Below are 22,890 nucleotides of genomic sequence, written 5' to 3'. Positions count from 1 at the left end.
TTTTAAGACCTTACTCTTGGTTGCCTGCATAATTTTTTTTGTCATTAGAATTCTTTTTTTTTAAATTCTTTTTTTGAATTTTACAATTCCCCCCATCTCACTTCCCTCCCCCACCCCCACAGAAGGTAGTCTGATAGTCTTTACATTGTTTCCATGCTAAATATTGATCAAAATTGAATGTGTTGAGAGAGAAATCATATCCTTAAGGAAAAAATAAAATATAAGAAAGAGCAAAATTACAAAATAAGATATCTTTTTTTTTTTTTAAATTAAAGGTAATAGTCATTAGTCTTTGTGTTAACTCCACAATTCTTTCTCTGGATACCGATGGTATTCTCCATTGCAGATACCCTAAAATTGTCCCTGATTGTTCCATTTATGAAATGAACAAGTTCATTAAGGTTGATCATCACCCCCATGTTGCTGTTGGGGTGTACAATGCTCTTCCGGTTCTGTTCATCTTGCTCAGTATCAGTTCATGCAAATTCTTCCAGGCTTCTCTGAATTCCCATCCCTCCTGGTTTCTAATAGAACAATAGTGTTCCATGATATACAAATACCACAAACTGTTCAGCAATTTACCCAATTGATGGACATTCACTCAATTTCTAATTCTTTGACACCTCAAACAGGGCTGCTATGAACATTTTTGTACAGGTGATGTTTTTACCCTTTTTTATAATCTCTTCAGGGTATAGACCCAGTAGTGGTATTCCTGTCATTAGAATTCTTAAATTATGATGTGCCTTGGAGTTTGAAGTGTAGAATTTTTTGTTTTGTTTTTCACAGACAGTTTGTGGTGCTTTTGTTTTTTTTATGTTCATTAGTTCTGGGCAGTTTTCTTGCATTATTTCTTTTTTATTTCATCACCATCATCATCATCATCATCATCATCATTATTATTATTATTATTAATATTATTATTATTATCATTTGAGGTTTTTGCAAGGCAATGTGGTTAAGTGGCCTGCCCAAGGCCAAACAGCTAGGTAATTATTAAATGTCTAAGGCTGGATTTGAACTCAGGTACTCCTGACTCCAGGGCTGGTGCTCTATCCACTGAGCCACCTAGCTGCCCCATCTGCACCACTTAGCTGCCTCATCATTATTTCTTACATTATACTGTTAAAGATTTTTTCTTTTGGACTTTTTATATTCTTCTAGGAGGCTTATGATTCTTAAGTTCAGTCTGCTTATCCTGTCTTTGAGATAAATGTTTTGCTTGGATAGAGATCATATGTTCTTTTTAGCTTCTCTTGTAGATTGTGCTTTGCTTATTTATATTTTCTTTCTGTCGTTCACTCTCTTTTGTCTCTTTGTAGAAACTTGCCATTGTGGATCCAAGTTTGTCTATTCTGCTAATTATTCTTTTCAGAACATATATTTTACCATTTGTTTCTCTATATATTATTCTTTTTTTTCTCTCAAACCATTCTGGAACACCTTGCCCAGTTTCTTGTTCTTGAAAATCTACTGGGTTCTGTGTTTCATCAGCTGTTGCTGTAATAGTATTATTATTTTTTGCATTATTTATCAAGACATTTGCATTCTTTTAAATGTTTTGTTACTTATCACCTCTTCTCTATTGATTTATCTACCTGTGTTCTAGATTTTTAATCAATTTTTTTATCTTCTGAGATCCTTGATGGATTTGGTCTTTTTTTTTCTCTTTTCTTTCCTTATTGCTAACTTTCTAATCCCTCACTTGTTTATCATGGATTTGTTTGCAGGGCTAGATCTCAAAATATTCTCAGAGTGCTCTCATACTGGTGAATTTACTTTTTACTGGTTTTAGTCTAGTACCAGTTTCTTAGGACACAAGATTGATTCCACTTGAATGCATATCCTCTTTTCTTTAGGTCTGATGCAATTACAAACTTTGACCTCCATCTCCAATTCAGTCTGTTCTTCCTACTTGTTCTTCTCTGTATGGGCTTCATTAATGTCTGCTGCTCCCTCCAGGTTTGGGTGAGGTTGAAATGGATAATCTCAGCTGAGTTTCTTTTGCCTTGAGGTTCCCTAAACCAGGTCTTCATTTCAACCCCATTTCCTCCCCCCTGCCCCCATAATTACTCCTTTATGTCTCCCTTCATAGAACATGACTAGGCAAAATTGAGAGGTCCGATACTGGTTGTATCAGAAGACTGGGGAGATGTGTGCTTGTAGAGACTGCAGTAGATCAGAAATTCTAGAATGAGTTCCAATCCACAAGCTAGTGGGTTGGTTTGTGCATATCTTGCCAAAGTAGAAAGAATGGTTGAGGAGTAGTGCTGAAAGAGCATTGTTTTTCCATCACGTCCAACCCATTTAAGGTTTTCTTGGTTTGCCATTTCCTTCTCCATTTCATTTTATGGAGGAGAAACTGGGCAAATAGGATTAAGTGACTCACTTAGGGTCACACCTCTAGTTAGCATCTGAGGCCAGATTTGAATTCATAAAGACTAATCTTGATTCCATGCCTGGTAATCTATCTATTGTACTTCCTAGTTGTTTAATTTTCCTGCTTCTCTGGCTAAGGAACTCAAGAATTCACCAAGCTCAGATTCTGATGTTTAAGTTATAATATTTTTATTTTGCTTAATTAATACCAACTCTATGATTTGCATTCTGAAATTGATATTTGCTTTGCTTCTTATTTTCCCTTTCTCTAAGTAAACTCCTTTTCCAACTTTCCTTTTTCCTTTTCCTATTCCTTCTTGTTGAGGTATGTTAGTTTTATGCATTTTCTACATCAAATTTGTGTGTTTATGTGTATGTGTATTCATTCAGCTCTACTTAGTGTAACTGAGATAATAGTAAGAAGAATCATGAGATATTTACTGCTTTATCCTTTCTTCTATGCTTACATACTTTTTTCCTTCTGCAATCCAATTATGTGAAGTAAATTCTTCCTTGTCCTTCCTTAATGGATTTCTTTTTTCCTGCCTTTTTCTTTCTTCTCTTAAAATGAATGAAACAAAACAGGATCCAACCCAGTTCCTCTGTTTGTATGGTTAGTAACTCTGAAGAAATACTAATCTTTTCCCTTTGTTTTTTAGTAACTTTTCAGTCATGTCTGATACTTCATGGCCCCATTTGTGATTTTCTTTTCCTTCTCCAGCTCATTTTCCAGATGAGGAAACTTTTAGGAACAGCATTAAGCTAATTAGCCAGGGTCACCCAGCTGTTAAGTAAGGCCACATTTAAACTCAAGAGGAGGAGTCTTCCTGATTACAAGTCCAGTGCACTATCTAGCTTCTAAATCTTTTCCTAGTCAAATAAAAATATTTATTGTTTAACTCATTTCATTTGCTTTATTGTAATTATCCTTTTATATTTCTCATGAATCCTTTGTTTGCATTTCACAGTTTTATTCAGATTTGACCTTTTCATCAAGAATACTTGAAAATCTATTGTAAAGATCAGTTTACTTCTATAAAATAAATTTTGTGAAGTGAATTATTCTTCGTTTTACAGAGTATTTTTCTTTTACTTTTTGGACTATTGTAGGTTGAGACATTTCTTTTATCATAGTTGTATCATAGTCTTGAAAACTTTTGACTGGTACTTAACTCTTTTTCTTTCTGGCTTGTTGGTTTAGTATTTATTTTCTTTGTCCTGGAAAATTCCAGAATTTGACTATGACATTCCTGAAGTAATAATTGGTTATTTCTGTTATTATTTTGTTCTCTAGTTCTAAAGGTCTGAGCAGTTTTTTTGATTTCATGAAATATATAGCATCCATTGGTTTTGATATTGATCATTGTTGTCAAGAAATCTTATTCTTTGTCTTTACCTACTTTTCAAACTTCTTATTCTACCTATTTTCAGTTTTTTGAAGAGTTTCTACTTGAAATATATATATATATATGTATATATTTACTTTTTTTTGAATCTTTTGTTTTTGTTCCTTTATTTCCCATTGTTTCCTATAATCATTGAATCTGGATAGGTCCATTCTGTTTTTCAGGGAGTTCATTACTTGGGTATGATTTTTCAGCAACCTATTTTAAATTATTATTTTCTTTACAAATTTTTTCCTCCAGGACATTTATTTCAATTTTAATTTTCCTGTTTTCCTCTTTATTTTTTTGTAACCATCCTGTTGTGAAGACTTGTTATTTAAAACAATATAAAAAAGTTATTCCTTTATGACTCTCTTTTTCTTTTTGCAGGAATCCTTTTTTTAAAAAAAATACTGATTACTTTTTGTGTTTTTCTTAGGACAAAGTTTTTCTTCATTTGGTTTTGTTCTTCTTTCCTTTCCATTTAATAGATAAAGAAATTGGGTCTCAGAGGAGTTACATGATTTGCTAATGACCATATACTTAGTAATTGTCAGAAGCAAGTTTGAAACTCAGCTCCTTTTCTAACTTTGGTACTTTTTCCTTTATCTTATGCTTCTCCTAGCTTCATGAAGTAATGTGATATGGAATTAGACTGGAAAGTAAATGGGAATCAAATTATTATGGACTTTCTCGTTAAAAAGCATCAACAACCCCCTCTTACCTAGCAATTTAAGTCCAGACTGCTTTGCTTTGTATTCAAGGCTATTCATAGTCTATTAAATGTTTGTGCCTTTCTATCCTTTTCTAATATGATTTCTCTCTATATATTATAAGAACTAAACTGATAACTCTGGCTCCCCAAAACTCAGTTTGGTCTCCTCACTTTTTTTACACTATTTTCTATGTTTTTAATGTCTTCAAGATGTCTGCTTTTTTGTCTGTTAAACTCCCACTCATTATTTTAAGTTCCAACTTGAATATTATCTCCTCCTTGCAGTCCTCTCTGAACCTCTTACTTAGTAATGAGGCATTCCATAAATATTACATGGCATTTTGTTTTCATCTCACTCATGTATGTGTTACCTGTGGTTCTAGGGACATTCCTTCACCAAGTGATCCTAGTTCTGGATGTACAGGGCTGAATTTGCTCTGGATATGGCCTGGCCCCAAAGGGAAGTTAGACATTTCCTATTTCTCTAGCTTTATTTGTACCCACCTTAAAGATTATGTGTTATATGAATTATGCACTAAAGTGTTTCAGTCTCAAGGTATCATTCATCATATTTTAAAGTCAATTTTTTTTCTGGAACCACACCTCCCTACTCCCAACCCCTAGTCACCTATAGTGAGCTTTGAAATGTCAAAGCTTGAGAGAGACATAATTTAAAAAAGTATATCTACTCCAAAGAAATCATGTGGAAGCCAAGATATTGGTGAGAAGTCAGGAAGTCACCCAAGTTCTTCTAGTTTCCCTCCAAAGCAATGTTAACTTACCTCTAAATGGATTATGGAGCAATAGAACCCACAAAAAGACAGAGTGGAACACAGCTAACATACAGCTAAGATATCTGGAAGGATTTCAGGAAAGGGCTGTGTCAGTCGGAGCGGGGGGAGTACCAAGCACAAGCAGAGTGTAGGGAAGCCAGTGGGAGGCCCTTTGTTGCAGAGATCAGTAACCAATGTCCCTTGGTCTGGCACAGCAGACCAACTGTGGTTACTGAAGCCCTAGTAGCAGAAGACATTGCAAACCTGACAGTCCCCGATGGACAAGCTGCTGATGTCTGAGGCCCCAGTGTGAAAAGTCAATAAGTAGGCCCCAGCACAAAAGGCTTAGGTGACCCTCTGCCCCAGGAGCAGAGTTCAACTTTGAAAAAAATGAGCAAACCCCCGACCCCCACACAAATAGAAAACAGTGACAAAAGGCTTACATGTGAAACCTCAAAGAGGAATATGAACTGGTCTGAAGCCCCAAAAAAAATCTTCTTGGAAGAACTTAAAAAAGATTTTAAAAATCAAGTAAGCAAGGTAGAAGAACAATTGGGAAAATAAATGAGATTCATACCAAGAGAATTATAAAAAATTGGAAAAGGAAGCACAAAAATTGAAGAAACTAATTCCTTAAAAATTAGAATTGGGCAAAGTGGAAGTTAATGGCTTTATGAGAAGTCAAGAATCAGTCAAAAAATGAAAATAAATGAAAAAATGGAAGAAAATGTAAATATCTCATTAAAAAAGCAACTGACTTGGGAAATAGATTTAGAAGAGATAATTTAAAAATTATTGGTCTACCAGAAAACCATGACTAAATAAAAAAGAACTTGGACAACATCTTTCAAGAAATTATCAAGGAAAACTGCCCTGATATCCTATAACCACAGGGTAAAATAATCATTGACAGAATCCACCAGTCTCCTCCAGAAACCAGATGAAAACTCCAAGGAATATTATACCTAAATTCCAGAATTATCAAGTCAAGTAGAAGCTTATACAAGCAGCCAGAAATAATTTGAATAATAAAGAGCCACAGTCAGAATTATACAGGCCTTAACTGCTTCAACATTAAAGGACTAGAGGACCTGGAATATTATATTCAGAGAGACAAAAGAGCTTGAATTACAGCCAAGTCTCAACTACCCAACAAAATTGAGCATAATCTTTCAGGAAAAAAGTTAGACATTCAAATTAAAATAGGGGAAATTCAAATTTCCTAATGAAAAGACCAAAGCTGAGCAGAAACTTTGATCTTTAAATGTAAGCCTGAAGCAATACATAAAAAAAGTAAAGAGGAAAGAAAAAAAAGGTTGAAACTTGTTAGTCTTGAGAGCTGTATATCTATTAGGGCAGTTAGATGGAGTAAACATAGAAAAAGAGTGTAGGTGTAAGTTGATTTTTATGTGATGTCATAAAAATAATTATGGCATAAAAAAGGATTACACTGGGAAAAGAGGAAAGAGACAGAACAGGGTATATTGCATCACATGAAGAGAACCTATTACAGTTGAGAGAAAGAAGAGAAGAGGTGAGCATTGTTTAAATCTTATTCACATAGGATTTGACTCGAAAGGGAATAAAATGCACATTTAGTTGGTTTAGAAAAAGTATCTTGCCCTATGGGGAATTAGTAGGGGAAAGAGGAAAGAAACAAAGGGAGTTGGTGATCTGAAGCAAAATACTGGTGAGGAGGGATAGGATAAAAGGTGGGAGAAAAGTACAAATGGGGAAAAAATAGGATGGAAGGTAATACAGAATTAGCAAATATATCTGTGAATGTATGAACTCTCCCATAAAATGGAAGTGGATAGCAGAGTGGATTAAAAGCCACATCTCTACAATATGTTGTTTACAAGAAACATGTCTGAAACAGAGAGATACACACAGAATAAGAGTAAAAGGCTGGAGCAGAATACATTACACTTCAAAAAAAAGCAAGGTGTAATGCTGACAAAGCAAAGCAAAAATAGATCTAATTAAAAGGGTAAAGGAAGGAAACTGCATCTTACTAAAAAGTGCTATAGACAATGAGTACTAAACATATATGCACAAAGTGAGACAACATCTAGATTCTGAGAGAAGTTAAGTGAAATACATGATGACATAGACAAAAAAAGCTATACTAATGGGGCACCTCAACCTCCCTTTCTCAGAATTAGATAAATAGAAGCATAAAATAGACACGAAAGAAACTGAACAGGTGAAAGGAATTTTAGAAAACTTAGATATGACCGACCTCTGGAGGAAATTGATTGGAGATGGAAAGAATATATCTTTTTTCTCAGCCATTCATGGCACCTTCACAGAAATTGACCATGTTTTAGGGCATTAAAAACCTTACAATTGAATGCAGAAAGGTAGGCATATTAAATGCAAACTTATCAGTCCATGATGCAATAAAGGGCCATGGAAGATTATCTAAAAATTAGTTGGAAATTAAATAACCCAGTTGTAAAGAATGATTCAAACACAAATCAGAGAAACAATCAATAATTTCATCCAAGACAATGACAATAATGGAACAACATATCAAAACTTATAGATACAGCTAAAAAATTTTTAGAGGAAAATTTTATCTCTCTAAATGCTGACATGAACAAAATAGAGAAAGGGGAATTAAATGAATTGGGAATGAAATTTAAAAAAATCTAGAAAAGAACAAGTAAAAATCTCAATTAAATGCCAAATTAGAAATTTTGAAAATTAAAGGTGAGATTAATAAAATTGCTTTACCAAATAAATCAAAGTTGATTTTATGAAAAAATCCAATAAAATAGATAAACATTTGGTTAATTTCATTAAGAAAAAAAGAAAAAAGAAAACCAAATTACAGTATCAAAAATGAAAAGGGTGACACCATCAATGAAGAAGAAAATAAAGAAATAATTCAGAACTATTTTGCTCAACTATATGCCAATAAATCTGACACTTTAAGAGGAAAGGGATGAATATTTAGGAAAATATAAATTGCCCCATGCAGATTAACAGAAGAGAAAATAAAATTCTCAAATGAACCCATTTTAGAAAAAGAAGTTGAATAAGCCATCAGTGGACTCCCTAATTAAAAAAATCTTCAGGGCCAGATGGATTTTTAAGTAATTTTACCAAGCATTTAAAGTAATTAATCCTAATACTAAAAAAAAACCCCCAAAACTATTTGAAAAGACAGGTGAAAAAAAGAATCTTGTCAGATTTCTTTTATGATGCCAATATGGTGCTGATACCTAAACAAGGAAGAACCACAACCAAAAAAGAAAATTATAGACACATTTCCCTAATGAATATTGGTGCAAAAATTTTAAGCAAAATCATATAGCATTTTGTCACCAGACTCAATATTATGATCAGGTGGAATTTTTGCCAGGAATAGAGGACTGGTTCAATATTAGAAAAACTATCAGCAAAATTGAACATATCAATAACAAAACTTAGTGATATCATATAATTATCTCAATAGATAATAAAAGTTTATGACAAAATATAGCACTCATTTTTATTAGAAAAATTAGAAACACTAGAGAGCATAGGAATAAATGGAGTTTTCTATAAATTGACAAGCATTGTCTATGTAAAACCATCTGCCAGCAGAAGTTTTCCTAGTCAGATCAGGGGTGAAACAAGGATGTCCCATATCACCTCTATTGTTCAGTGTTGTGCTAGAAATGTAGCTTTAGTAATAAGAGACGAAAAAGACTTTGAAAGAATTAACATAGGCAGTGAGGAAATAAAACTAACTCTTTGCAGATGATATGATGATATACTGAGAGAATCCTATAGAATCAACTAAAAAGGGGACAGCCAGGTGGTGCAGTGGATAGAGCACACACCATGGAGTCAGGACAACCTGAGTTCAAATGTGGCCTCAAACACTTAATAATTACCTAGCTGTGTGGACTTGAGCAGGTCACTTAACCCCACTACCTTGCATAAAAAAAGAAATTAATTAAAAAACTACTTGGAACAATTACCAACTTTAACATGTATATAAAAATAAACCCATAGAAATCATTGGTATTTCCATATTATCAACAACAAAGCCCAGAAGCAAGAGACAGAAAAGAGAAATTCCATTTAAAATAACTGTAGATAATATACAATATTTGGTAGTCTGCCTGCCAAAATAAACCCAGAAACTATATGAACATATTTACAAAATACTTTTCACAGAAATAAAGTCAGATCTAAACAATTGGAAAAATAGTAATTGCTCATGGCTAGGCTAAGCTAATATAATAAAATATAATAAAAATATAAAATATAAAAAATGTAATAAAAATGACAATTATACCTAAATTAATCTAATTATTCAGTGCCATAACATTCAAACTATTCAAAAATATTTTCTAGAGCTAGAAAAAATAATAACAAAATTCATCTAGAGGAAAAAAGATCAAGAATATCAAGGGAATTAATGAAAAAAATGCAAGGAAGGTGACTTCACTGTACCACATCTAAAACTATATTATAATTTGGCAATCACTAAAACTATTTGGTTCTGTCTAAGAAATAGAGTATTGAGTCGGTGGAATAGATTAGGTACAAAAGAAATAGCAGAAAATGACTATAGTAATCTACTGTTTGAAATCCCCCAAGACTCCAGCTTCTGGAATTAGAACTAAATGTTTGACAGAAACTTCTGGGAAAACTGGAAAATAATATGGCAGAAACCAGGCATGGACCAACATTTCATACCCTATACCAAGATAAGGTCAAAATGGATACATGATTTTGACATAAAGGGTGAAACCATAAACCAATTAAGAGAACAAGGAATTTAGTTTATCTTTCACATCCAAGGAAAGGGGAAGAATTTATGACCAAACAGGAGATAGAGAACATTCTTAAATGCAAAATGGGTAATTTTATTTACATTAAATTTAAAAAGATTTTGCACAAACAAAACCAATCCAACTAAGATTTGAAAGAGAAAGCAGAAAGCTGTGAAACAATTTTTATAGCCTGTGTCTCTGATAAAAGCCTCATTTCCAAAATAGAGAACTGACTCAAATTTATAAGAATACAAGTCATTTTCCAATCGATAAATGGTCAAAGGATATGTTCAGGCATCTTTCAGAAGAAATTAGCTATCTATAGTCATATTGAAAAAATTTTCCAAATCATAATTGATTAGAGAAACTCAAATTGAAACAACACTGAGCTACCTCCTCATACCTAGATTGGCTAAGATGACAAAAAAGGAAAAATGATAAATGTTGCATTTGTTGATGTAGTTGTGAACTGATCAAGTCATTCTGGAGAGCAAATTGAAATTATGTCCAAATGGCCATAAAACTGTGCAAATCCTTTAATCCTGCTATACCTATACCATGACTAGGTCTGTATCCCAAAAAGATCATAAAAAGTGAGAAAACAACCTACATGTATAAAAATATTTATAATTCTTTTTGTGGTGGCTATTGGGGAAATGACTAAGTTGTGGTAGATGAATGTAATGGAATATTATGATGAGCAGTTGTATTTCAGAAAAACTTGATAAGACTTACATGAACTGAAGCTGAGTGAAGTGAGCAGAACCAGGAGAACATTGTATGCAGTAACAGAAACATTGTGTGATGGTCAACTATGATAGATTTAGCTCTTAGCAATATATTGATCAAAGATAATTCTAAAAGACTTGTGTTGGAAAATGCCATCCACATCCTGGAAAGAACTGTAGAATCTGAATGTAGATCAAAGCATGCTATATCCACTTTTTTCATATTAATTTTTTCTCATGGTTTTTCCCCTTCTGTTCTTATTTTTATTTCACAAATGTCTAATATGGAAATATTTAATATGATTGTGATTGTACAGTCAATATCAGATTGCTTGTTGTCTTGGTGAGGAGCAAGGGAAGCTTGGTAGGGAGCAAATTTTACAAAAATGAATTTGGAAAAGTATCTTTACATGGAAATAAAAAAATACAGTGCTGTTAAAAACAAAAGAAATTATCCAATCCATCTAAATGAAAATATAAAGGATTTTAAATGTATATGTACTTGCACATAGGTATCACAGTGGATAGAACTCTGGTCCTGGAATCAGGAGCACCTGAGTTCAAATCCAACCTCGGATATTCACTAACTGTATGACCTTGAACAAGTCATTTCACCTTGATTGCCTTGCATCCAAACTATCTCCAGTTATCCTGATTCATATCTGGCCACTGAACCCAGATGGCTCAGTGACTGGTGACTTTGCATAGCACTCCCTCACTCAAATCCAATTCAAGTACATCTTATGGTATCATTCTGATGTCATGATCTTTTTCTTTTAAACTCCTTTAAAAAGTTTTTATTTATTTATTTAAGACAGTAGGGTTAAGCGACTTGCCCAAGGTCACACAGGGAATTATTAAACGTCTGAGACAAGATTTGAAGTCAGGTCCTCCTGACTCCAGGGCTGGTGTTCTATCCATTGCACCCCCTGTCAGGGTCTTCTTCAAAAATGAAGGACATCATCATCATCATCATCATCATCATCATCATCATCATCATCATCATCATCATCAGCAGCAGCAGCAGCAGCAGCAGCAGCAGCAGCAGCAACAGCAACAGCAGCAGCAGCAGCATTATCATCACAAATACCCATACATATGCACACAATATTATAGATCTTTGTCTATGCACAGTTTTTTAAATAATTTTTAAAAAAATATCCTTATATCTATTCCCCCCCCCCCCTGCATCTTAGAACTGGGTATCTGATATACCTGACTTGATATTTCACATTAGAGTTGGTTTAGCAGTTTGAGGTCCATGAACCTCTGATTTAATCTGTATCAGTCTAATGGTGGCTCAAACCTGTTTTGGAGCTCTTTTCTTAATAAAATTATGTTATCTATGGTACAGTGGAATAATTTGTGTGATATGCTTCATGGTAACTGTAGTATAGTATAGTCACAGCTAGGAAATGTAGAGTAGTAATTCTTGATTTGGGTTAGATCTAAAAATACTAATACCTGCCAGAAGAAAGGTGCCACCAAAAAGGAAATAATGGTAGAGAAGGAGAAGTAATTCACTTATGGCTATTTTTGGGGGAATGCTAATTATCTTAATTTTTTTGATTTAGAGTTAATACAAATGTAGTTTTATTAACAAAAGTAATACCTAACTTAGAGTTAAATACAAAATATTTCTCCAAGCTCCTAAATAATTTTTTTCTCTTTGTTTTCATTTTAGAGATCCAGAACTGTCAGCTATTTGCCGAAATCCTGGCACTTTAGTTTTGTACCCTGGTGCTGAAGCAATTAATTTGGAAGAATTGATATCAAATTCTCCTAATCATCTTTCCACTATCATCATCATTGATGGGACATGGAGCCAAGCTAAAGACATTTTTTATAAGAATTCCCTGTTTCGACTTCCTAGACAGGTAAATGAAATATGTGTGTATGTAGGCATGTGTGTGCATATACATTATTACATATATGTATACTTACATATGTATATATTTGTGATTGTATGTCTTTATAAATATTCTTATTGTTATATGTGAACCATAGATTTACCATGTCTGTACATGAAGAAATTATTTTAATGATGAATCATGATATTAAGATATTGTATTTTAAATGTATTAATTCTTAAATAGGACCTACATAAAATTCACACCTATAACATTTTGGTACATGGTTCAGATACATTGTAATATCTATATTGGGCTTTTATAAGTATTGCTAACAATGTTTTCAATGAATAATTTTTCTTTTACTTTAAAATTATAGGTATATAGTAACATTATTTTCTGCTAAGTTATGACTTTAATCAGTTATGACATAATTTTATAGTGACTAATTTTTTCTTTTAATGATGAGTTACTGTAATTATTGATAACTACGTAATAGTACTTATAGTATGGAAAATAAGTATTCCAAATTATCTTGGTTTTTCCAATATGGCTAAGTCAGAATCTTTTTGAGTAATTATAGATCTCATTTAGGAGCATTCATTAATATTCCAGGGTTTGATACAATCAGTACAATGCCATGTATGCATCAAAATCCTTGGAGGTTTTCTCCAACTATAGGGAATCACTCTGCCTTCCTACTTCTCTATGATAGAGGCAAATCTTTTGGCAAGCATATTTATCTGGGTTTCTTTTTTTTAATTATTATTTGATTGACATTTATCAGAAGATTGTAAAAGTGTCATAGTGTATATTTAAAAAATTTCTATAGTTGATAACTTTTAGATAACTTCATGAATTAAGTCCTTTTTATTGTCCACAAAAACAAGCATAGCAGAATGTTTTGTTCTTTATACTTTTAGGTAAACTGTGGTAGAAATTATGTATATAAAAGTTGCATTGATACATGTACAAATTTTCAATTTTCTTAGCTACATAATCTTTAACCCAAATTATTTTAGACCTTGGATTTATTGAGCCGTATGTTACTATATTTATTTGCACCTAGACTCTAATCTCTTCCACTAATCCATTTTTTCATTTTTTTAGCCAATACTAAATAGTTTTGAATATAATTATTTTGTGAAGTAGTATGAGAGGTAAGATTTTGCTAGTCTATCTTTCCTACATTTTTCCTTATTTTCTTGGGATTCTTGATCTTTTGTCCTTTAGATGAATTGTGATTGTTTTTTCTAGATCTTTTGTGGTTTCATTGATAATTAAGCCAATATTACCATTTATATTTTAGTATCACGACATAAATTTGTATGTCTTTTAGGTCTGTTTTTATTGCTTCATAGAATGTTTTGTAGTTGTACTCATGTAATTCTTGTAAGTACATTCCCAATTTGTTTCTATTCTGTAGCTATTTAGAATGGAATTTTGCTTTCTCATTCTTGTGGCTGGTTTTTGTTGGTTATATATATGTGTGTGTGTGTGTGTGTGTGTGTATGATTTGATGATTTCTTGGGTTTGTTTTATATATTATATAATTAATGATATAAAATAAATAATTAATATATTACATAATTAATATTATATTTTATTATAGTACTTGTTTCACATAAGTTTTTTATTTCAATATTTAGGCTTATCTAATTAGATTATCATCATTATCACAAAAAAGTGACAATTTGATTTCTTTGATTCTGCTTATTTTCTTAATTTATTTTTTTCTTTCAAATAATAATGATGACAATGGAAATTCTAGCTTTAACTCTGAACTTGTTGCAGAGGCCTCCTTTTCATATAATGATGTTTCTTGGTTTTAGATGCTACTTGCCAGAAAATAGTTATTATATTATATCAGAAGACTTTTTTCTGTATCTATTGATGTTATGTGATTTTTATTTTTTCTTATTGATATAGACTATTATATCTAAAGTTTTCCTACTATTGAATATTCTGTATTCCTGGTATCAAATGAACCTGGTCATACTAAAAGAAAATCTTTTAATATGTTGCTTTAGTCTTTTTCCACTACTGTATTTAATACTCTATTTTTTGTGGTGATCATTTCATTTTGTGTTGATAGTTTCTTTTTCTACTTTGTCTCTCTCATATCAAATCAATAATTGTACCAGAGAAGGAATATGAGGAGAGCTTTTATTTTTTCTTTTTTTAATCAAAGTTTGCCAAATATTGCGATTTTTCTTTAAATGTAGAATTCGCTTGTAAATTCATTGATTTTTTTTTTTTCTTTGAGAGTTAATTTATGGCTTGTTAATTTCTTTTTATGGGTCTTGCTTTATTTATGTGAATATTTACTGTTTTTTGTAAACATTCATTTTAATTAAATTATCAATTTTATTAGCATATAATTAGGTAAAATTGTTTCTAATTATTTCATCTCTTTATTTGTTGTGCATTCTTTTTCCTTTTTGATGCTGCCAATTTGATTTTATTCTCTTTTTGAAATTAGACTACCTAATAGTTTACTTTATTAGTTTTTCCGTCAAACCAGTTTCTAGTTTTGCCATTTTCAGTTTTGTTAATCTCTTCTTTGTTTTCAGAATTTTTAAACTGTTTTTTCTATTTTGCTTTTTTATAGATTTATGTTCTTCTCAAGCATCCTGATAGAAATGTGATGTTCTTCCTTTTTGCTTTCTTAGTATATCCCTATCCCATTCTTTTTTCTTTACTTTATTAAAAGTAACAGAGAGTTTAGTGATTCTTTAGTTATTACTCCTTGATCTGATGTTATTGTTGATAGTAGACAATTTTTATTTTTATTTTTTTTTACTTTTTTGACTGGGTTCTAATATTTCTTTTCTAATGGAGTTATTGAGTTTCCACTCTTTTGTAGAGTAGCCACTATTTCACTAAGATTTTTATTCCACTTCCACATTCTCCAAAAGTCTCAAGCCAATTTTAGCTCCTATTTCATTTCCTTTGTTCACTCACATGGCCCTGTTGTCCATGCTGATCTTTTCTCTTAGTCTTTAATTGAACTTGTGTAGTTACTCATCATTTTCAGCATAATAGTTCATAACACATTTATCAAGTACCTTCTATACTGTACTGTGCTAGGCACTAAGGATAGATGCAAAAATAAAAATGAAACAATGGAACTTACATTCTTTTTTTTTTTAAGATTTTATTTGAGTTTTGAGTTTTACAATTTTTCTCCCAATCTGACTCCCCGCCCCCCACAGAAAGCAATCTGTCAGTCTTTATTTTGTTTCCATGTTGTACATTGATCCAAATTGAGTGTGATGAGAGAGAAATCACATACTTAAGGTGGAAACAAAAAGTATAAGATAACAAGATCAGACAATAAGATAGCTGTTTTTTTCTCTAAATTAAAGGGAATAGTCCTTGAAATTTGTTCAAACTCCACGGCTCTTTATCCAGATACAGATGGTATTTTCCATTGCAGACAGCCCAAAATTGTCCCTGGTTGTTGCACTGATGGAATGAGGAAGTCCTTCAAGGTTGAACATCACTCCCATGTTGCTGTTAGGGTGTACAGTGTTTTTCTGGTTCTGCTTATCTCACTTAGCATCAGTTCATGCAAATCCCTCCATGCTTCCCTGAATTCCCATGCCTCCTTGTTTCTAATAGAACAATAGTGTTCCATGACATACATATACCACAGTTTGCTAAGCCATTCCCCAATTGAAGGACATTTGTTTGATTTCTAATTCTTTGCCACCACCAACAGGGCTGCTATGAATATTTTTGTACAAGTGATGTTTTTACCTTTTTTCCTCATCTCTTCAGGGTATAGACCAAGTAGTGGTATTGCTGGATCAAAGGGTATGTTCATTTTTGGTGTCCTTTGGGCATATGGAACTTACATTCTATGGCAAGAGAGGACTTCCTTATAATTAGTATATATAAAGAAATGACAAACAGAATGATTTCAGAATAACCTGGAAAGACTTTATATGAACTGATGCAAAATGAAGTGAGCAAAACCAGGAGAATATTGTACACTGTATCAGCAATATTGTAAGAAAGACTGATGATGAAGCATGCTGTCTATTTTCAGAGAAAGAACTGATGCCATTTGAATACAGATTGAAGATTGTTATTTTTCACTTTTTTTTGGGTGGACAATGGAGTATAATGACTTGCTCAAGGTCACACAGCTAGTGTGTATATCAGTCATCTAAAACTGGATTTGAACTCAGGTCCTTCTGACTCCAGGGTCTGTGTTATACCCATTGTGCTACCTAAATGCCCTCCCAAGTCTTTTTGTACAAGATGGAAATGTCTTATATTTTCATTGCATATTATATAAACTATATATTTTAAATATGTATATACAATTTCATATATAAAAACTATATCATATTTCCTATTGTTTCAGGGAGGGGATAAGTGGGTGAGGAATAGAATTTGGAACTCAAAATTTAAGAAAAATTCTTTTCACATATAATTGGTGAAAAATAAAATATTATATAAAATAATCAGTATATACAGAACATTCACAAAATAAGCACAAAATTATTTTAGGAAGTAAAAGTACTAGTAATTAGACCTGTCAGAAAAGACTTCATGAGCTGAATCTCAAAGGAAGTACAGGAATTAATGAACCAGAGGTACACAAGAATTGCATTCCAGGATGAGGAACAGGTATTCAAAGGCACAGAGATGGAAGACTGAGTATTGTATATGAGAAATGGAAAAAATACTGGTTTAACTGAATGTGGATTCTGGGAAGGAGAGTAACATATAATGAAACTAGGAAGGAAAGTTTATGAAAGGCTTTAAAGGCTCAACTGCACCAATATTTTATCATACAGGCAGTAGAGAGACAGTGGAGTTTAGTGACTAAACATAGTGACAGTCAAATTTTCACTTAAGAAAAATCACTTTGACAGTTGTGTGGAGGATGGATTGGATTGAAGGGAGACTTGAAGAAGGGAGGTGTTGAAGGCCAGAACTGAGGAGATGATTGTGTGAATGTGAGAAGTCAGATGCCAGAGATGCTGTGGTAGAAACAAGATTTGATCACTTACACTTTGAATTAGGAAGAGTAGAGAATATTGCCATAGTTATAAACTTGAAAGACTAGAAGAGTTGCGATGTCCTTCAGAGAAATAGGAAATAAATAGTTATTTGTTTTGTGGGAAAGATAATGTGTTTTATTTGGTTATGTTGAGTTTGAGATGCCTAAGGGACATTCAGTAGAAGAGAGATTGAGATTGAACATGTCATCTGGTCATCTTCAGAAAGATGGAGTTTAGGTACAAGATGTGAATGTGTCAACTGGACTGGAACTGGTCTCTAATCTGTGGGTGGCTGGAGTCAAAACAGAGCAGGCTAGAGACCAGAGAGTGAAGGCACAAACAAAAGTTTAATTAATTAAGAAGAGATTAATTTCACAGGGAGGAAAATGTCATTATCAAACATAATCCCCACTTCCTGAGAAGTAGGAGTTAACACTGCTGATGTTGGGGCCACTTCTATAAATGAAAGTGTTTGAACTTTTCCAAAGCCCAGTCATCGTTAGTTTTGATATGATAGTTCTCATGGTTGATATTCTTGTGAAATATTAGCATTCCTGGGTCCTGCGGGAACAAGTCATGTCTCAAGTCTTGGGGAAATCACGATTACTTTCTGGGGTAAAGAACCAGAGTTCTGTGATGGGACCAGGAATGGAGTACCTGGTAGTTGTGATTGTGAACATGTGATGGATAATCCTGGGAAATAGGGGGAGCTAAATCCCTCAGCAGACACTTGGTGCTGGTCCAAGCAATAGTCTTTAGCAGAGAGTGCGATCATCCAGTAGGCGAAGGATTATGCTATGCTCAGGGCATAGTCTGCATGCTGGGTCTTAGCTCTGAGAAAAAGGGAAACATCAAAATATTCTGACAAATGATAGATCATCAAAGGAGCAACTTTCCCTCTCCCATCTCTAGGCCTTTATATAGACTATTTCTAAGGTCCTAAATGTACTTCCTCCCTTACTTATGTCTCAATGATTCCTTGGTATCCTTTAAGTTTACTTATCTCTCAATGATTCCTTGGTATCCTTTAAGTTTAACTCAGATGGCACCCCTTATAGGAAGCTTATTCTGACATTCTCTCCCTCCAATTTCTAGTTCCCTCCATTCAAAATTACTTTGCATTTAATTTTTTATATACATGTTCTGTTCTCCATCTCCAACAAACTGTAGTTCCCTGAAGGCAGTTCCTATTTTTATTTGTGTTTTTGAATACCTAGCACCTAGCATAGTGCTTGATCCATAGAGGTGCAACAAATGCTAGTTGAGCGAGTGACATAGTAGTATCAACATATGTCATATAGTCAAGTTGTATCCAAAGAAATCAGGAAAAGCCTGCCTGTCAGTCTGTCTGTCCATCTGTCTGTCTGTCTGTGTAATTGATGTCAAAATTCATTTCAGGGACAGAGGTCCTAGAGATTCCTACAGAGGAATATTTGTTTTAAACTCATATTTTATTGATTATCAGTGTGAGGACAATGTTGATGTATGAACTTGCTTCTTGTTTGATATACAAGCTGAGACTCAAAACTCTCTCATCCTGGAACACTAACCTTAGCAGGTTCCTTCCTCAGTCAGCCCTGGATTTATATCTTGGAATGGCACAGGTTTAGGTCCCTTCATATTGGTATGCAAACTTTTCTGTCTTCTTATGCTAACCTGACAAAAATGGCTCGGTTTTTTTTCTTTGATTCTCAAGCAGGATTTAGCCTGGCATATTTTCTAGATTTTCAGTGGAGTTAAGAACTGGGGAGATACTTGATGTTTTTCTTCCTGCTAGTCTCCCATTTTGGCTACACCTTCCCCTAAAGTCTATTCTGTAATCTAGCCTTACATTTCTTTTAATCTAATCTACTCTCCAATCTAATTGTAATCTAGTCTGTATTTCTCCATCTTATGTTTGTGTAGCATATTAAAGATTTTATTAGATACTTGACTGGAATTTTTGAATATTTTGTTAAAATGAGGGAAATTTAAATCAGGAATTAAGTGGAAGGAATTTTGTTTAATAGAGACTTAAAGGATGAAGACACTTAAAAAAACTTTAGTAATTAATATACTACTCTGAAGATGAATTAAAGATGAGGCTAAACTGTTTTTCTAATTATACATATGAGAAAAATAAGAATTTTGTTCATTTAAAAATTTTTGTAGGCAACTAGGTGGCATAATGAATAGAGTACTGGGACTAAAGTTAGGAAGACTAACTGAGTTCAGATCTGACTTCAGACACTCAAGTAGCTTTGTCACTTAACCCTGTCACTTAACCCTGTTTGCTTCAGTTTTCTCATCTGTAAAAATGAACTAGTGAAACCAGTAGCAAACTGCTCCAATATCTTTGCTAAGAAAACCCTAAAAAGGATCATGAAGAGTTAGATATAACTGAACACCAATAACACAGTTTTCAGAAATTAATTATTAAACAATTTACCTAACGTAACTATAGAGTTGATGTAGAAACTAGCATTGAAATTACAATTACTGTTGCTAAAATTTTAAAGTAACAGATATGTAAATTATTGAGATAGAAGTATTTTCATAACAATGAAGATATTTAAATACTTCAAGACTGAGGTAATTGCATGGAGATTAATTAGAACTAATATTTGATTTTTATTATAATGGAAGTTAATAAAATATGATGATGATGATGATGATGATGTTTTGTACTTCATTCTCAAAGAAGACCATGACATCAGTGGGATGATGCCATGACAAAATATAGAAATTAAGTTTGAGTGATGAGATTTTGTGCTAAGTCATCAGTGTCACTTTCTCCTCCAGAGCCATCTGGGTCCAGTGGCCAGATATGAATCAGGATGATTGGAGATGTCCCTGGATGAGAGACCATCAAGGTTAAGTGACTTGCCCAAGGTCACACAGCTAGGATCAAATGTCTGAGACTTGATTTGAACCCCAATCCTCCTGACTCCAAGGCCAGCACACTATCCCACTTTGCTACCTATCTGCTCTAAAATAATATATGATATATGTGTGTGTGTGTATGTGTGTGTGTGTAACATTTATAATGAAATCTAACAAGCCTTTGCCTAAAATAAAGTGATAAAACACAAAAAGATCATGCATTAATATAAAAGCCATTTACATGGGGTGGCTAGGTGGTGTAGTGGATAAAGCACCGGCCTTGGAGTCAGGAGTACCTGGGTTCAAATCTGGTCTCAGACACTTAATAATTACCTAGCTGTGTGGCCTTGGGCAAGCCACTTAACCCCATTTGCCTTCCCCCCAAAAAAAACCTAAAAAAGAAAGACATTTACATCATGTAACAGGTTATCAAAAACATCTTTGTAACTTACACACTGGTAGCATCTGGTTCTTTGAAATCATTATGAACATTGCAGACAATCAGATTTTCTAGCTCCATATGGCAGTCACTTGTGTATACATATTATTTGCTTCCTCAAATATTTTTTTAACAGTAGCTAGCACTTAATGATTGGAGTGCAAATTGTTATTCATTTATTGTGAAAAAATATTGTAGCCTATAAAATTTCAATAAGGTTTGTCCCAAATGAATATTTAGGGGGGGGAATTGAAAGCATATACCCCTTTTTACTTTTTGGCAATAGAAAAAAAACAGCAGTATATTTCAGCACAAAACCACATATATTTACTAAGATTTTCTTTAAGTTGAGATAATTATGGGGAATATATATTTTAATGTTATAAAATAAACTATTAAATCTTACCTAAGATGTTATTAATCTATCTTAATAGAAATTTGACCTGTTCTCAGGTTTTTCTAGGTTATTTGACATAAATATTTGGTATAAATGATTTATACTTGCATACATTAAAATAATTAATAACCATCTATAAATAGGTATATTTCCTATACCTGGCTAATTTGATTGATATTCTCTTTCATTATTCTAGGAACACCTTCCAATTAATGGAATTGTTTATCTATACCCCCCGATAGTCTTTTATTCTTGTCCATGTCTTCCAAATGGAATCCACCCAATGTTCTGGGGCTGACCTCACATAACAGTCTGTCTCCACATAATGCTTCTCTTTGCCTTTGGACTAGTTGTCCTCTATGCCTGTATGTACCTCAACTCCATCTCTTACAATATTTAATTTCCTGTAAGACTCAGTTCAAGCATCACTTTTTTTTAAAAAAAATTATTTATTTAAGGCAATGGGGTTAGTGACTTGCCAAAGATCATACAGCTCAGTAATTATTAAGTGTCTGAGACCGGATTTGAATTCAGGTCTTCCTGACTCCAGGGTCTGTGCTCTATCCACTGTGCCATCTAGCTACCCTCAAGCATCACTTCTACTTGAATACTTTTCTTATTTCCATAGTTACTAGTTGTCATTTGCTCTGAAAACTAGTTTTTATGCATTTTGTGAGTAGCAGTATATGTGTTTTATGTGTAGCTTGATAGAATGTAAGGTCCTTGATGAAAGCAAGTATTTTATTTTTCTCTGTATTCCCAGGGCCTAGCACAATACCTGGCATATTTTAGGACTCTGAGTAGTTTCCTCACTCAGACTTTCCTATACCAATGAAGTCATAGCCAGATAAAAGTATCTCTTATTTGTAAAGTCAACAAAATTTTATTAAATGCATTTATTTATGAAAATAAAGAATTTTTTTAAAGAGAGGTAAGTGTAAGAACAAAGCTATTGAGTTTGATTGTGTGTCCATTAGGCAATTGGAGTTATAGAATTGGAATAAGGAAGAGCCTGGGAGTTGTTTTAGCCAGCAGACATTTCACTTCTTTGATTGGCAGCTAAGGACAACACTGGTTTAGTTTATAAATTTGTTTGTAAGAATCCTAAAAAGGAGAGTACTAGGAAATTAGGAACAGTTTTACCTCACAAAACAGTAGAAAATAGTGGAAGGAAAAATGATTTTGCAGTTTGGCAGTAAATTCAATAAAATAAAGTCATCTGTGGAACATTTAAAGATCAGAATGAAAGAGCAACAGACAAAAAATTGAAAAGATCTGTGAAAATTTTTTTTAATAACAAATCCATTTTACCATTAGAGTTAGTGGAACCACAATAATTGGATTATAATGTTAGATGTGTTATGTGGGGACATGGAAATGATGCTGAAGAAAAGAAAGATGGAAGCACTAAAAGCTTCTAGACCACCATAGCTACCTCTGAAAATAGCATCAAGAAAAAATTTAAAGCTGCAGATAGTGCCTCCTCACCCTTGGGTGAGCAGTATTCAACTTTAACATAAAGTTCAAAGTTAAGAAATAGGTTGAAAAAATGAGTAAACAAAAATGACA

General features: G+C 33.1%; 1 protein-coding gene across 1 annotated transcript in view; it reads left to right on the top strand.

Annotated features, from left to right (window-relative positions):
- Nucleotides 1-22,890, top strand: part of DTWD2 (DTW domain containing 2) — a 152,847-nt gene that overhangs the window by 49,001 nt on the left and 80,956 nt on the right. Inside the window, exon 4 of the mRNA XM_074202062.1 lies at nucleotides 12,440-12,632. Coding sequence (XP_074058163.1) covers nucleotides 12,440-12,632 — 193 coding nt within the window. The remainder of the gene's footprint in view (nucleotides 1-12,439; nucleotides 12,633-22,890) is intronic.

This window comes from Macrotis lagotis, chromosome X, assembly GCF_037893015.1.
Source record: "Macrotis lagotis isolate mMagLag1 chromosome X, bilby.v1.9.chrom.fasta, whole genome shotgun sequence".
NCBI lineage: Eukaryota > Metazoa > Chordata > Mammalia > Peramelemorphia > Peramelidae > Macrotis > Macrotis lagotis.
The sequence above is the reverse complement of the archived record's forward strand: the minus strand, read 5'-3'. Positions and strand labels throughout refer to the sequence as shown.